This window comes from Pleurodeles waltl, chromosome 4_1 (assembly GCF_031143425.1).
Source record: "Pleurodeles waltl isolate 20211129_DDA chromosome 4_1, aPleWal1.hap1.20221129, whole genome shotgun sequence".
NCBI classification, from domain to species: Eukaryota; Metazoa; Chordata; class Amphibia; order Caudata; family Salamandridae; genus Pleurodeles; species Pleurodeles waltl.
In genome coordinates, this window is record NC_090442.1 from 650,502,703 (window position 1) to 650,516,523 (window position 13,821).

General features: G+C 45.0%; 2 protein-coding genes across 2 annotated transcripts in view; both read left to right on the forward strand.

Moving 5' to 3' along the window:
- The window catches only part of LOC138288560 (uncharacterized), a 91,033-nt gene extending 85,292 nt beyond the window's left edge, over nt 1-5,741 (forward strand). Inside the window, exon 8 of the mRNA XM_069230079.1 lies at nt 5,449-5,741. Within this exon, the coding sequence (XP_069086180.1) occupies nt 5,449-5,677 (229 nt within the window). The 3' untranslated portion in view covers nt 5,678-5,741. The remainder of the gene's footprint in view (nt 1-5,448) is intronic.
- A 1,731-nt stretch (nt 5,742-7,472) lies between these two features.
- The window catches only part of LOC138288009 (uncharacterized protein C3orf20 homolog), a 199,842-nt gene continuing 193,493 nt past the window's right edge, over nt 7,473-13,821 (forward strand). The window contains exon 1 of the mRNA XM_069229101.1: nt 7,473-7,616. The gene's annotated coding sequence lies outside the window, so the exon portion shown is untranslated. The remainder of the gene's footprint in view (nt 7,617-13,821) is intronic.

Sequence of the window (13,821 nt, forward strand, 5' to 3'; positions counted from 1 at the left end):
ACCCCAGTGCTCAAAATATTGTAACAAACAATCTAAAGTTTATTAAAAATCACACAACCTATGTTTGACCCCTCAATCTGATGATTCTTCTGGTAAATATTAAATCATCCCTCGCCTTCTCGGTGTGCAAATTTGCATAGAAGTCAACGGATTCTGAGCTGGTAATCCAAGAAAAATTGAGGACCCTCAATAGCTGGGTTACATCACTTGTGCCTGGTTCCACAGAGCTATTGGCTCATTGGAGCACATGAAATTTCCTTCAAGCATGTAACATCAGGCATTACAACATAAGGCACCGTTTTATGTAAAACTAAATCACTTTCAGCATGATGAGCCAAAAAGGAAATCTTAGGTTAACACTTAGAGAAGCAATAGAGCACAATCTTTTAAAGGAAAATATTAATACCCCAGTGTGGTTACTGTGACCTCGCCACCTGTGGCTCGCCTCTATTGGGTGAGACTGGACCTGAAATGAGACATAAGGGGTGGGTGGAGTAAAAGGACATCTTGGATTTCAGCTACAGGTCAAATGTGCTTTCAAATGGGTGGTCGAGATTGATTCACATGGATTCTCCCCTTTAATTTCCTTCTTTGCCAATAGACTGTGTTCTGGAGGTTGGATTTTGACTTCTTCCCTGATTTTGTTGACCCTGGAAAACCCTCCTCCCACCTGCCTAGCGAAATAGATAGGTGTTACTGACATTAGAGTCCCATGTTACCTTCAAAGTGGAGCCCCACTGCAGCAACACTTGTGGAGCGGTATGTTATAATCTACTGTTGGTGTTCTCTTTCTTGCCCTGTTCAGATTAGGTGAAGATGTCATGGAATATTTGCCTGCTACTTGGTATCTGGGGTGATAGTTGGAGGAGTTTGAGGCTAAGCTGAGAGTTATCCTTGTCCACCTATGCAAAAGTGATATGTGCCCCTGTGTACACGTGCTGTCTCCCTGACAAGCTGTTTCTTAAATGATCATTCATCTTCTCATTATAACAGAGTGCTCATGTCCATCAGTTCAAGGTATGATGTGCATAAACAGAGACTTGTGGTATCTCTCAGATAACAAATACACCGGGTCACAGATTCATTTAATATTCATGTGCGTACTTGAGATGTTCACTAGGTTGTTAGACTGCAATATCTAAAATTCTGAGGGTGTCCTCACAAGGACCACTTATCTTTTATGAACCAATAACTCGAGCAGCTGGGAAAAAACAAAAACATGTAAATGTGCGCTACTCACACTTAAGGTTGGGCAGAAGAGACCACATCTTGGTTTGATGTCTTTGGAAATTTTGACACGATGCAACACCAGAACACCATGCCTCCACAGGCAGAATACTACTTGTAGCTGAAAGACCAACGTTATGGAGCTTTCGGGAGTTCTGTATTTCAGTTCCCCTGACAGGTCAATCTCTTGGTCAGTCAGTTTTGCTGAACTTGCCCATAACTCCCCACAGTCAGTGAATCAAGTACAGGAGAATGAAAAAAGGAAAACGTTGTACACTGAATGGAAGGGAATCAAAAAGGATTCTAAAGGTGAAGTTTTTTGACCCACCTCTATTGGTAGTTTCAAAGAACTTCAGACTCAACGTACTAGTTGCATTCTTGCTCGTTATTATAGGAAATTGTATACCTCTTCCCCTACCATTTCTTGCTGGCTCTGTTGAAATATTTATAAAGCACTTCATGCACCTGGTGAGGTCATGACCTTCTCCGAATTGCTTCGGATTCCTGGGTGCTATTTAGAGTGTATGGTTGAAATAATGGTGTTTGTAGTTTAGTCTGTATTGAACATGTTGGGTGAAGTGCATAACATTTGAACAACGTGGAAACATGGTTCATCTAATGTCACTATGCACAGGCCTAGAGAATAGCAGAGTTTGTGAGGATAGGCACTGCTACACATGAAGGCACTTAACAACTTTATGGTGAACAGTATGAAATATAGAACCTGACATTGATGTCACTGAGCTCAGCCAACCCGGTATATGGATTTCAACCAGTATCTTAAAACCCTTAACTCATTTAAGGCATTGTTAAGACACACAGGGGATCACAGAGGACCAGCTGACATAAGGCAACCAAGGGCCCTTTTTTTGGTGCTGTTAAATCACAAAGGAATGATATGGGCAGGCCGTCAAGTAAAGGATCAGCCTATTGGAAATGCAGTTAAACCCCCAAGGGAATATACTACATGGAGTCCACACCCAAGAGATAGATGGTCCACCCATTAGCGGTGTTTTTGAGCCCCTATGTGAGTACTATATGAAGTCCATCCATGAGTTAACACAGAATCAGACTAGTGAAGGGAATGTTAAGATCCCCAGCTATATGTCCAACTGGGACTGATAAAAGACCAACCTATTGAAAGTGCTGTTAGACCAACAAGGGAGTACTATATGAAGCACTCGCAGGAAGGCCTCTTAACCTTTCTGCCCTTCTCCCGGATGGTGATGCTGGTAACGGGGAGTAGCATTCCACAGAGAAAGGCCCAATGACAGTGATATCAACAAGAACTCAAGGCACCCATTGACAAGAGAGCATGGGTCGGATTCCATTGGTTTAACACCTAGAATAAGACTCTCACGAACCAGTACTCCACATAAAAAACTGTCTCTGAACAAGCGCTCAGTTCAGTGGATACAATCTTTTACATAAAAAAAGAAAAATGAAGCAAGTATGAACAATCTGCCATAATGGGTGTTCAATATCTTGAAAATAAAGAACTCACACAAAAAGAAATGAAACACTAATTTTAGTAATTAAATACATATTTGAAAGAGCCTTCTCAGTTTCAGATTTAGTGTGTCATCTGCCAATAAGTAAACAAGTGTCACCTATTCAACCACAGATCAAATTCTGCCAAAGAAATGAGAAAAAATAGAAGTAATTTTTTATTAAAACAGGACATTTACCAGACTCGATATTTAATTCACAAATGTACTCTTGAGTCTAAGGCTATTGTTAACAGAGTGTCAGTGATCTGATTTAAGCAGAAATGCACATTTCCACCCAATCCGCATTATGAGAAATGCCGCAAGACTGTACCATCACTGACACATCTTGGCCAATGAAAACCCGTCTCGGGCCGGCCAAACACACATGCGCGGTAGGCTCTCTCCAGCCTGGCAACTGTGTTGCCGGGTTGGAGACAGCCTCCAAAGGCTCCCAGGGTGCATGAGCAGCTTCAGGATTGGCCGCAGGGCAGGCTGGGAGGCTGTACCTGCAGCGACGGGAGAGAGGAGCAGAGTGGCGTGTGGAGCGGAGGTAAGGTTTTTAATTTATTTAATTTTATGTTTTCAATGTTCCCCCCACCCTCTCCCCTGCGCGCCGGCCGCCCAGCCCCCTGTGGACCCCACAAGCCACGACTGGGTTTCAGTAGAAAACAGTTAGTTGCAGCTAACAGCTAAGACCATGTAAAATCGAATATATATATTCTCAATACAAGTCAATGTAACTTGACCATGCTACAGAAACTTGATATTTTCAGAGAAAACTTATTCAATGATCACATGTCTGGATTTTCCCCTCAAGAAAGTGCCGGATGGCCTTAAAGGGGAGACATAATTTATACACACAATACTAGCTCAATCATTCTCACAAAATCATGCTTCCCTTGCCAGTTTTGAAAACGATGTTGAAAAAAGGGAATTCCCTTTTTCACATATTTTCTTGCACACAGTCAGTAAGGATACCAGCAGTAGCAAAATAAATCTTGTAATATTTCAAAAGGGTTTCCCTTTACCTATCTAAATACTTTTAACAAACCCTGTTGCAGCTGACTAGAGCTCTAGAGCACCAACAGAAAAATGACAGAAATTGTCAGTGGATCAGCTAAAATATATGTGCTGATTATGACTTTGGCGGTAAGTACCGCCGTGGTGATGGCCTCCAGCATACCACCACGGCGGCGACCATCCGTCCGCCAGATTATGAGCACTGCCTGACTTTCGCCACAATAAGGGCGGAAATCCGTCAGTGTTCATACTGGCGGACGGCGGTGACCTGGCACTGCTACCACCAGCACCGCCCTGCCAATGGAATGCCGCAGCCGTATTTTGAGCTGAAATACGGCCTGGGGTGTTCTGGTGGCGGGCACTGCTGGCGGTAGCAGCACCCCTTCCCGTTCCCTGCCGGAAGACCTCCTGCCCCAAGGATAAGACGGGCTTCCGACAGGGGAGGGGCCGGGAGGTTAGGGGTTGTTGTGTGTGTGTGCCTGTGTGTGAGAGTGTGTGTGTGAATGCATCTGTGTTTGTTGTGTTGTATGCATGGTTGTATGCGTGTAAGAATGGTGAAGTGAGTGCATGTCTGCAGGTCAGTGTGCCTGTGTGTAAGAATGTGTGTGAGTATGTCTGGACGAATGCGTGTATGCCAGTGAATGCGTGTATGCCAGTGAATGAGTGAATGCGTGTGTGGTTGTGGGGGCAGGTGTGTGGTGGGTGCGTGCCTGCGTGTGTGTGCATTTAGGACAGTTGTCTCCAAACTTTTTTATGTCGCGCCACCCCAGTTGAAAAATAAAAATCATTGGGCCCCCCCTAAGAAGTTTGCACAATTATTTTATAAAGATGCCAATGTTTAAATATGTCTAGACCTATTTAAACATTGCCGTTAAGTACTGTTACCTTTTTAAAACTGCAATAACATGCTTCTGCTTCTGCTTAAAACAAAGGCCTGTTATCTGTATAATGCTTCTTTAGCCCAGGGTCTGGTGCCCCCCCAGGGATCACTTGAGGCCCGCCCCCCCAGTTTGAAGACCTCTGGTTTAAGGGGTGGGGGGTGAATGCGTGTATCGGAGGAGGCGGGGTGTTTGAATCGAGGGGGTGGGGTGGGGATGGGTTTTTGGATTTGGGGATGTGGGGGATGTCAAGTGTGTGTTGGGGGTTGGGGGAGCCGGCTACCGGTGACAGGGAAAGGATTCCCTGTCACCGGTAGGGCCTACCGCCATGGTTTATGTGACATTGCTAACGCCACGTAAACCAAGGAGGTAGGCAGGCTCATAGTGCCGCCAGCGTTACTCTGTGGGCTGCAAGGTTGGAGATTGATACCTCCGACCCAGTGGCTCATACCGGCATGGCGGTGTGAGTGCAGAAGTGGCGGGTTGGCCGCAGCCAGTCCGCCACACTCATAATATGGCGGTATGTACCGCCAGCCTGTTGCCGGTACTACCACCACATTAACCCTGGCGGTCAAAAGACCGCCATGGTCATGATGACCCCCAGAGTATCTTAAAAATCAGTTTCTTGAAGGTCAGTGGTGCTCCATCCAAACATAGACGGTGACTATTCTTAATGGCTCTCTTTACCTAATCCCAATTAAATTAATGTGTTTGATTTCATATTTTTAATCCGTAATGCCATTTTCATCCAGTCTTGGACATCAGCTGGTAACTTTTTCACAAATCATGTAACTATATGCGTAGGTCTTAATTTTGTTGACTTATGTTTACAGAAACAAGCAGTTGTCCAAGCTGAAGGAGGAAGGCTTTGATAAACCAGTTATTCTTCATCACTACGGGGAAACCAGAAAAGATGCCTTCTCCAAATTTAAGAAGACAATGAAAAGCTCCCAGTCTTCTGTGCTCCTGGATGGGAAACCCCAAATCCCGCAGATCAAACAGAGCAATCCATCCTTGAAAAAGCTGCACTACTCGCTGATTGATGGCTCCTCTTTAACATAATATCCTTTACCTAGAGCCACTTCTTTTGACGGTGTGTTCTTTAGCCTGTCATCAGATGGGGATGTGCAAAACATAACCACATTGTCTTCTCACTTCCACTGTGTATGTTGACTGGTCACAATACCGAAAGAAATTATGTAACAGCAGAGGGAAAATCCTTCCTTCACTCATCTGGTGACCGTCGCCTTTAATGTTATTGGGTGTCTTCTGAGGGTGCTAATGGATGGTAGGACCTAGAAAAGAGCTTTCCATGTGGCTCAGCTATCAGTAGTCTTGCTTTATGAACAATAACTGCTGGTATTTGCCTTCCTGACAAACCTTCTATAGCTGTTGTGACTGAGTGTGACGTGGGCTACGTGCGCCTTTTGCATTTGCGCCTGCCTCTACCCTTAAGCTCTACCCTTATCCCTTCTACAGACTCAATATTATTTCCATAAAGTTTATGTGACTGTAGTTGAGGGGAGATGCCCTTGGTAAAAAAAAAAACATGACAATGTCAGGTGAGTGCTGTGAGAAGTAGGAGAGTTGAGGCAAGGGGAGGAAGCAATGGCTCCGGAACCTGTAATGCCGGAGGAAGGACTGGTTGGTCGATGCTGAAGATCTGTGTCAATCAAGTGGAAGCCTGAGCGAGGGTTGACGGCAACAAGAAGATGGCAAATGCACTTATGGCAGCTTCTCCCCTGCTTAGTTTAGTGGGTGAGTTTGATCTGGAAGTTTTTCTGAGTCATTGGGGAAAACATGGCATGAAAGGAGGAAGCGGTGGGCAGATTTCGAACTTGGAAAGTCGTTTGGATAAGTGTTCTGCAAGATATGGAAGACTGCATGCTTTTGTGCTTGCTACTGGCAATCCTTGTTTTAATATCGGGTGAATTAACAGTAAAAACCAGCCCAGCAGACTGTAAAACAGGCCCACAAACAGCCAAAGACGTAGTCCCACACACCCACCTGTCACCATCTGATTGGGCACTGCCTAATTCTCCTACATGCCAGTCTGACCTGGTTTATGGACATTAGGAGCATGAAAGAGTGAGTGGGCCTTCTGAAGTGTAAATGTGACGTTTGGGTGAAACAGTGATCCTTGCAGTAGATGCATTAATCTGCTGAGTCATCCGAGCTGTTATTTCACTTAGTTACAGGGCTATAACTGCTCATTAACAGCTGCTTCCCACCACCGGCATGTGGGCTGTTATGCTGTTAGTTACATATAGATACACACCTGCTGTCCCCATTTGCTTCTTACCTCTGCTGCAAGCTTTCACTTGACTTTAGGAAGGCTTAGATTGCAGGCAGATCACAGAAATTAATGTCCGAACTCAAAGCTTGCCACAAAGAATTTTCTTTTGGGTTTATTCATCGATCCACAGAGTTGGTGAGGGATTATTTTTGCTTTTGCCTGAAAAACGAACTGTATGAAAGAAAGTATCCCAAGCTGCATGCCTCCTCTATAATGTAGATATTTAGATCAATTCCTACAAGATGCAGACATGTTATTCCTACAGACCTGCTAGGAATAAAAAAATAATTTAGAATTAAATAACAATAGGACACAGGTTAACACCAAAAGATGAACTCGCTTAAACGGTGAAGAAGTGACTAGTTTAAATTAACCCAGATTTCTCTCCATCTTTAATAATAAAAAAAAGATTAAAAGTGCAAGTTTCCTGTTTGCTTTCCTACAGTTAGCCTTTGCTTAGTACTAAATATCTGAGCATTCATCAGGTATTACAGTAGGTTCAAAGTGGCGGGTTTGGCACACATCTGCTGGTAAATTCCTTGACTTTTACTCTAGCTATCCATCGGGACGTCTTGCCATATGTCAGAGCTATTCTGGACTCGCGTGTGGTGGTCTGTACACCAACATATATGGCAACTCTCCAGAACACACAATTCTTGGCACCTTCACGCCGTTTGGATTGGGCAGTGTTTGTCTTCCCAACAGGTAAATATAACACACCTGGGCATATGCCTCTAGCAACAGTTCTTATTGCAGGTCTAAGAATTAGGACTGTGCACTCCACCAGAAACTGACTGAAAAAATGCAGAGGGGGTGGTTACTTTGCCAATCAGAGGAGGAAGAGGAGCCGGGGGGATAAGATTTTGGGATGCACTGTTCACAAGCACTTCTTGAGATGCAGGGATGCCTCTCCAGTTAGTTGATGATACAACTCTTCTCTATTTTCAATGTAGATATTCAGGCATTGATTACATCTAATGCCGACTGTGTAATGTTGAGAGATTAGGTGGGAGATGAGTTATGAGATTAGCAGAAGCCGCACCATATTTAGAATTTAGGTTGAAGGCTAATTTTGAAGTTTGATATGGACTTTAGAAGATCTTCTCTGGTGGTCATGGTCAAAGCGCTCACAGCAGCTAGACCAACCAAGGCCTTGCATTTAGGTTAGCCGGTCCAGACACAGTGGTCGCCTGGCCTTGCATTCAGTGTACATCTGAGAGAGTGGGTATCATAATGCACATATATACGCCCACGTGACCGACTGTTGAGGCGCATTTTCCAACTAGTAAAGAATGATTATTATAATTCATTCAGAGACTGGTAGCGTCATCTGTATTAAAAATAGGGTCATAGGGATGGCGCTGAACATTGTAAGATAGGAAGACAGCAAATAATGAAAATGATTTTCCACATTTTGTTAAATAACATATGCTATATTTGAACTCAATGATGATAATATTACTACCACTACTAGTACTACTGGTGTTACTACTACTAACGACACAGAAGTATGTAGATGCCTGTATCATAGCTGAACTTCCCTTCTCGTGCGGTGGATAATGTGACATATTAATTGGTGATTTTATGTAAGGAGCTGATATCTGTTAGTGAGTGTCCATATACCCACTGTGGAAACCCTGGCCAAACAGATCAGCATCCCAGGCCAGAGTAATCACTAGTATGGTAACTCAGTGGGCTAATGCACCATCTGGAGAAGATTGTGTACAATCTGTGGACCTTGGATGTAATGAGTACCTTTCAATCAATTATTAACAGCATCTCCTGTCAACCCAGTATGGATTGCCCTTCCTTATTCTTTTGCTGCCTCTTGTTTCTGCCTTTATCCTTGTGCTGTGGATATTCCAATGTTTAAGCACCATGTTATAGAAAATAAGCATAAAGATATTGATCAGTTATAATAATGTCCGTGTTTCACCGTTATGTTATCGGGTCTTATGCGTAACAACTCACTCCCATGGGAGTATCCCGGCGCTAATGCTATATTACAACACAGTGTAAGGCTTGCTGCCGGGCTTGCGGCTTTAGAGTGCTGTGGGTCACAGGTGCTGCCATGCAATGTCACCTGTTTGTATACCAGCATGGTGTTTTCATACTGCTGGGTGCCTTTCATGTTGGGTTGTCCTTGGTGCACCCACTTATATAATGAGAAGAAACTGCACTGCATAGATGTCATCGCTAGTGCCAAGGTATTTGCCTTTAGTGACTACCCAGTGGCCCATGTAGGATGGGGGAGTGCAGTTGTGGAAATACACCTACCGTGAGATGTTTCCTTACATAAGGTCCTTATGAGAGCAGTGCCGGGTGGCTAGACTCGGTAATAGAGCCAGGTTGCCCCACCTCCTGTGCGGGGAAGAAAGCACGAGTTTGTGCGTCATCCAGAGACTCTGAGAACAGGCGCGCGGGGCGGCAGTCTGTTGCCATAGCAAGGACACGGAAGTCACTGCAATGGCGTGTCTGGTATGCAGAACTCAAACAAACGACTTCCATAGGATCGCCTCGCCATCCATAATGCATGGCCCAGAAACTGTTGCATTGCTGCGTGGTGTATGTAGGGGCCCCAAGGCGTGTACCCCTTGTTGTTAGCAGATGTACAGCATTGACTTTTAACAATATTAGTGAAGTGCGTTAAGTAAAATCATCTACTGCACGGAAGTGCATTTACTAACTTAAAGCACTTGTCACAAGTTTAGGCAGTTAGCAGGAGGCTGGTGTCATAATGTCACGTGGCACATAGGACCTAGCGAGTGTTTATTTTGCAATCTCTTCATTGCTGTGTCATATTATTTGCTAACCGTTTAAAATGTCCATAAATATATCCACAAGTGCTTTCCTGTGTGTTTACCATATGTACAAGCCAGAGACGTTCCAGCACGGACGCGTGGTTGCCAAACTGCCCGCACTGTTCTTGAGCACGTGACGTACCCACAAGGTGGCCTAGATAGTGAGTGTCAGTGACAGAGAGCATCGCACCGAGGTCGCAGCCCACGGTTATTGGCTCGCTGGTCGCTTCGGGAGCCTGCTATCTGAGTCACTGTGTCTGCCAGGAGAGCGCCGCCCGCCGAGTAGCCCTTTTCTCCCTCCCAGCCAGGGAGTTTCCTGCTTGTCATAACTTCAGAAGGCATGCCTGGTCCTGCAGTGAAGGCGCAAGCACTGCAATAGCTCTGCTGATTGTACACCTTACCTGCATGACCTGTGTGACCTGAGCGATAGCACTGCTGCCTTTACGCTTTACTTGCAAGACCTGACCGACAGCTCTGTTGTCTTTACACCCATTACAACAAATGCAATATTCTGTAAGCCACCCACTCCGACGGTGTAATGTGTTCCCAGCCAAATAATCCGCTCCGGCGCCAGCACTGTGGCACGAAGCGCGGTATAAACGTTACATTGCAGTATACGAGTGAGCCGGAAGATCCTGCCCCGACCGTCAGATGTAAACTGCAGTGTTCAGTAAAGTCAATCTACACACTTTGCTGGCTACAACAGAACTCAGAGAGCTTGAATTGGGATTTATGTAAAACAGGAAATGACAGTTTGGTAACTATTGCTTTTGTAGCAAAGGCCTCTTGCCAGAGGAGAGAACAGAGTTATTAGAAAGGGAGGGGACGGGGGAGAACGGACAAGGCAGAGGATCTCAGAATGAAAGTTAACTTATGGAGATATATCCAACAGGTGTATTTCGCACAGATCAGGGAAGAGCTGGGCTATGACTGAGCACAATTACAACTCCCAAATCCAGTTACTGCTTCTGCCCTAGCTAAAACTGTGCAAGCAGCTTAAGTCGTTTCACCACAGTGTTTCTTTTTGTTTTTCCTGAAATGTCATTCCCTGCTAATGCTAAAAGTGGCTCCACCATGCACAGCGTTGTCATTAATGATGGCATTTCAGATGTTGCAGTCATGTTATCAGTGATACTATAGAACAATGTCATGAGTGATGTAGTACGGGAGGTAGTTAGCTATGTGTGGTGAGGGCGGGAGTTGTAGTTACTGTAGCACTTGAGTTCTTCAGTTATAGTTACTTGAGATAACTATAACTGGTGCATTTTGTTAGGTTTGAAGCTGTATGTTTAAACTGTCATTGTCACCTAACTATAATGTCACTGTAACCATTTTTTATTTAAAGTAAGATATAATTACAATTCCTGGCTATACCGTCACTTTACTCTTTGTTTTTTTTGTGAATTTCTATTTTTTTTAACATGAAGTAAGATGTTCACCATTGGGTGCAGCGTGGGTTTCGGTACCCAGCCCGACAGCAAGCGCCCAAACCCCTTGCTGCCAGGCCCTGCACCCAAACCTCATGGGTGTGCTCAGCTGACTGTGTGATGTATCAGTATAAAGGGTATTATTTTAAGTAAGGCAGACCTAATGGCTTTGTCGAAGGTTCAGCAAGTCTATTGGCTTTCCCTATGGTAAAACAGACCTACTGTTTTTGTCAAAAAGTCACCAATAACTATAATCAAATGTATGTTTTATAAATTAAGACATTGCATTGTGCAATGTTCAAAAAAGTGAATTGTTTTAAAAAAAACTATATTTAAAAGAATATGAACATATCTTTGAGTCTTTCTTATAACATTTGTTATGCTACAAAGTGCAGCCATGGAACCCACCGCAAGGGGCTCTGCACTCCAGCTGATGTGCATGCACCTCCAGCTTGGAGTGCTTTAAAAATGTGATAAACTCTCCAGTGGTCATAAAATCTAATGACCCAGTAGCCTTACTATGTTTTTTAATGTTGTTAGGGGGCTGTGGCAATTCCTGCACCCCCCACAACATAAAAAATGTTTGGTGGTACCCCTGCCTCTTTTAGGGGCAGCAGCAGCAAGAAAATATATATTTTATAAATGCCCTCGGGCATTATGGATTGCTCCTTGCCAGAGCAGTGAATAATAAATGAGCTGCTCCAGCAGTTCACTTCTTCTTCTTCTTACTTATATATTTTTGTATTTTGTGAGTGCCTCGGTCACCCCCAGGGCACTCACTCTATTTGTTTATGTTGCGAATTGTGGAGGGAACCTCATGGCCCCCATGGACCATGCCAGCTGTCTAGCTAGCATGCATTTTTTGTTAAGTGGGTGGCCTGGTACCCACCCGTGGCACTCACAACTGTTGGGGGCTGTGCAGGGAGCTCCAATGCCCCTGCAGCCCCCCTGGCAGGAGTCAACCACTTCAGTTGTTGGTGGGTGGCTGTCATTTGGGATGCAGACGAATCCCCGAGGCACCAAGGCCCATGCTGGCTCTCTGGCCAGCTCCCTACTGTATGTTGACCATGACACCCACAACTCCAGTTTTGTAAGGGCCTTGCGAATTAGCCCCAAGGCCCCCGCTGCCCCTGGCAGGAGCAAGGTGCTTAAGTTGTTGGTGAGTGCCCATTGATGGGGGTACGAGGGGAGCCCCAAGGATCCTGCAGCCCCTGCTGGCTCAATGGGCAGCACCATAGTGGGTGTTGGCGACAACCATTCCTTTGCTCCTGCCCAGACAGGAGTAGCATCTTTCACTGCTCCCTGCCGGGCTGGAGCAAAGTTGTGTTCCTTGCCAGAGTGGAGGCAGGGAAAAGATTTTGTTTCCTTGCCCACATTCTCCCGGGTAGGAAACTGCAGTGTTCCAGAGGATGGGATACCCAAGACACTGCAATTGACCTCTGGGAGATGGGGTTCCCGGAACCCATCATGGTGTGTGGGAAGCTCCACGCTCCCTCCCTTCCCAAAAAAAGTACAAATGCCGAAGGGCATTTGGTCCCATGACTCAGGGAGGGCGACTGTACACTTCCTTCCATATAATAATAATAATATATTAATAAAGTAGTCTTGGGGGATAGGGTGCTTGGGGTCTCCTGCACATTTGGGGAGGGAGCTGTAAGCCCCCTCCTCTTAATAATAAAAAAAACCCTTGGGCAAGGGGTCCCCAAGCGCCTCTTTGAGGCTGGGGAGGGGGGTGCACACCCACTTCACTTAATGTTAAACAGCCCAAGGGGATGAGGTCTCTGGGGCCTCCTTAAGGCTCGGTGTGGGCCCAGGGGTTATTTATTACAAAAAAAAAAAGCCCACTTTTTTTTTTTTTTACTTCTATCCCACGAGAGAATGGCAGGATCGTGGCAAAAAACACAGTTTTTTTTAACATTTTAAGCCCGTGCTCCACAAGGGCCAGGGGCAGGGTATGCCTACCCTGCCAGCTAATATTCTCTTTTTAAAACTTTTTCAGGATAGGGGACAAAGTCACTGAGTCCTGTAATGATACCAGATCATTTATTTTCATGTTGCAGCCAGCCAATTAGAGGCCTAGCTCTGGAGAAGCTAGGTGGTTGACAGTAACAACAGTCCCCATCGACCAATCAGATTGCTCTATTTTTTTAAGTTGCATTATTGCAGAACTCTTGTGAATGTCTTTTGAACCCAGGCGTCCAGATATACAAAGATTTTGAACATTAATTTCTAAGAATCTACTGAATGGGTATGCACCAAATCACAATAAGCACATTTTCTGGACAAAGATCTTGCTTTCTGACAAATTTGGTGTAAATCAGTTGTTTTGGCAGTATTGCTTTTCAATGGAAAACTGCATAGGGAAATTACATTTAGATACACTCCCCAGCCCCCCATTTTCCTTAGCCCCATTTGAGGAATCTCCTCAAAACCTTCTAGGAAGGAGCTGAGGTTCGACATACAGTATTAGCAAACTGAAAAATGCTCTTACTATGGTAACTAGGTCCTAACTATACATACAGAGCGATGACCGCCACTGTGAGGAAAAAAAATGTATATCTTGCCCTGGGGACCACCACCTCCCCAGGGCTGTGATTTAATAAGTGGGGGTGGGGGGCACGTGTCCCACCCCACCCCCAGCTGCCCCGGGGACCACCACCTCCTGGGCAGAGGGCACAAGTT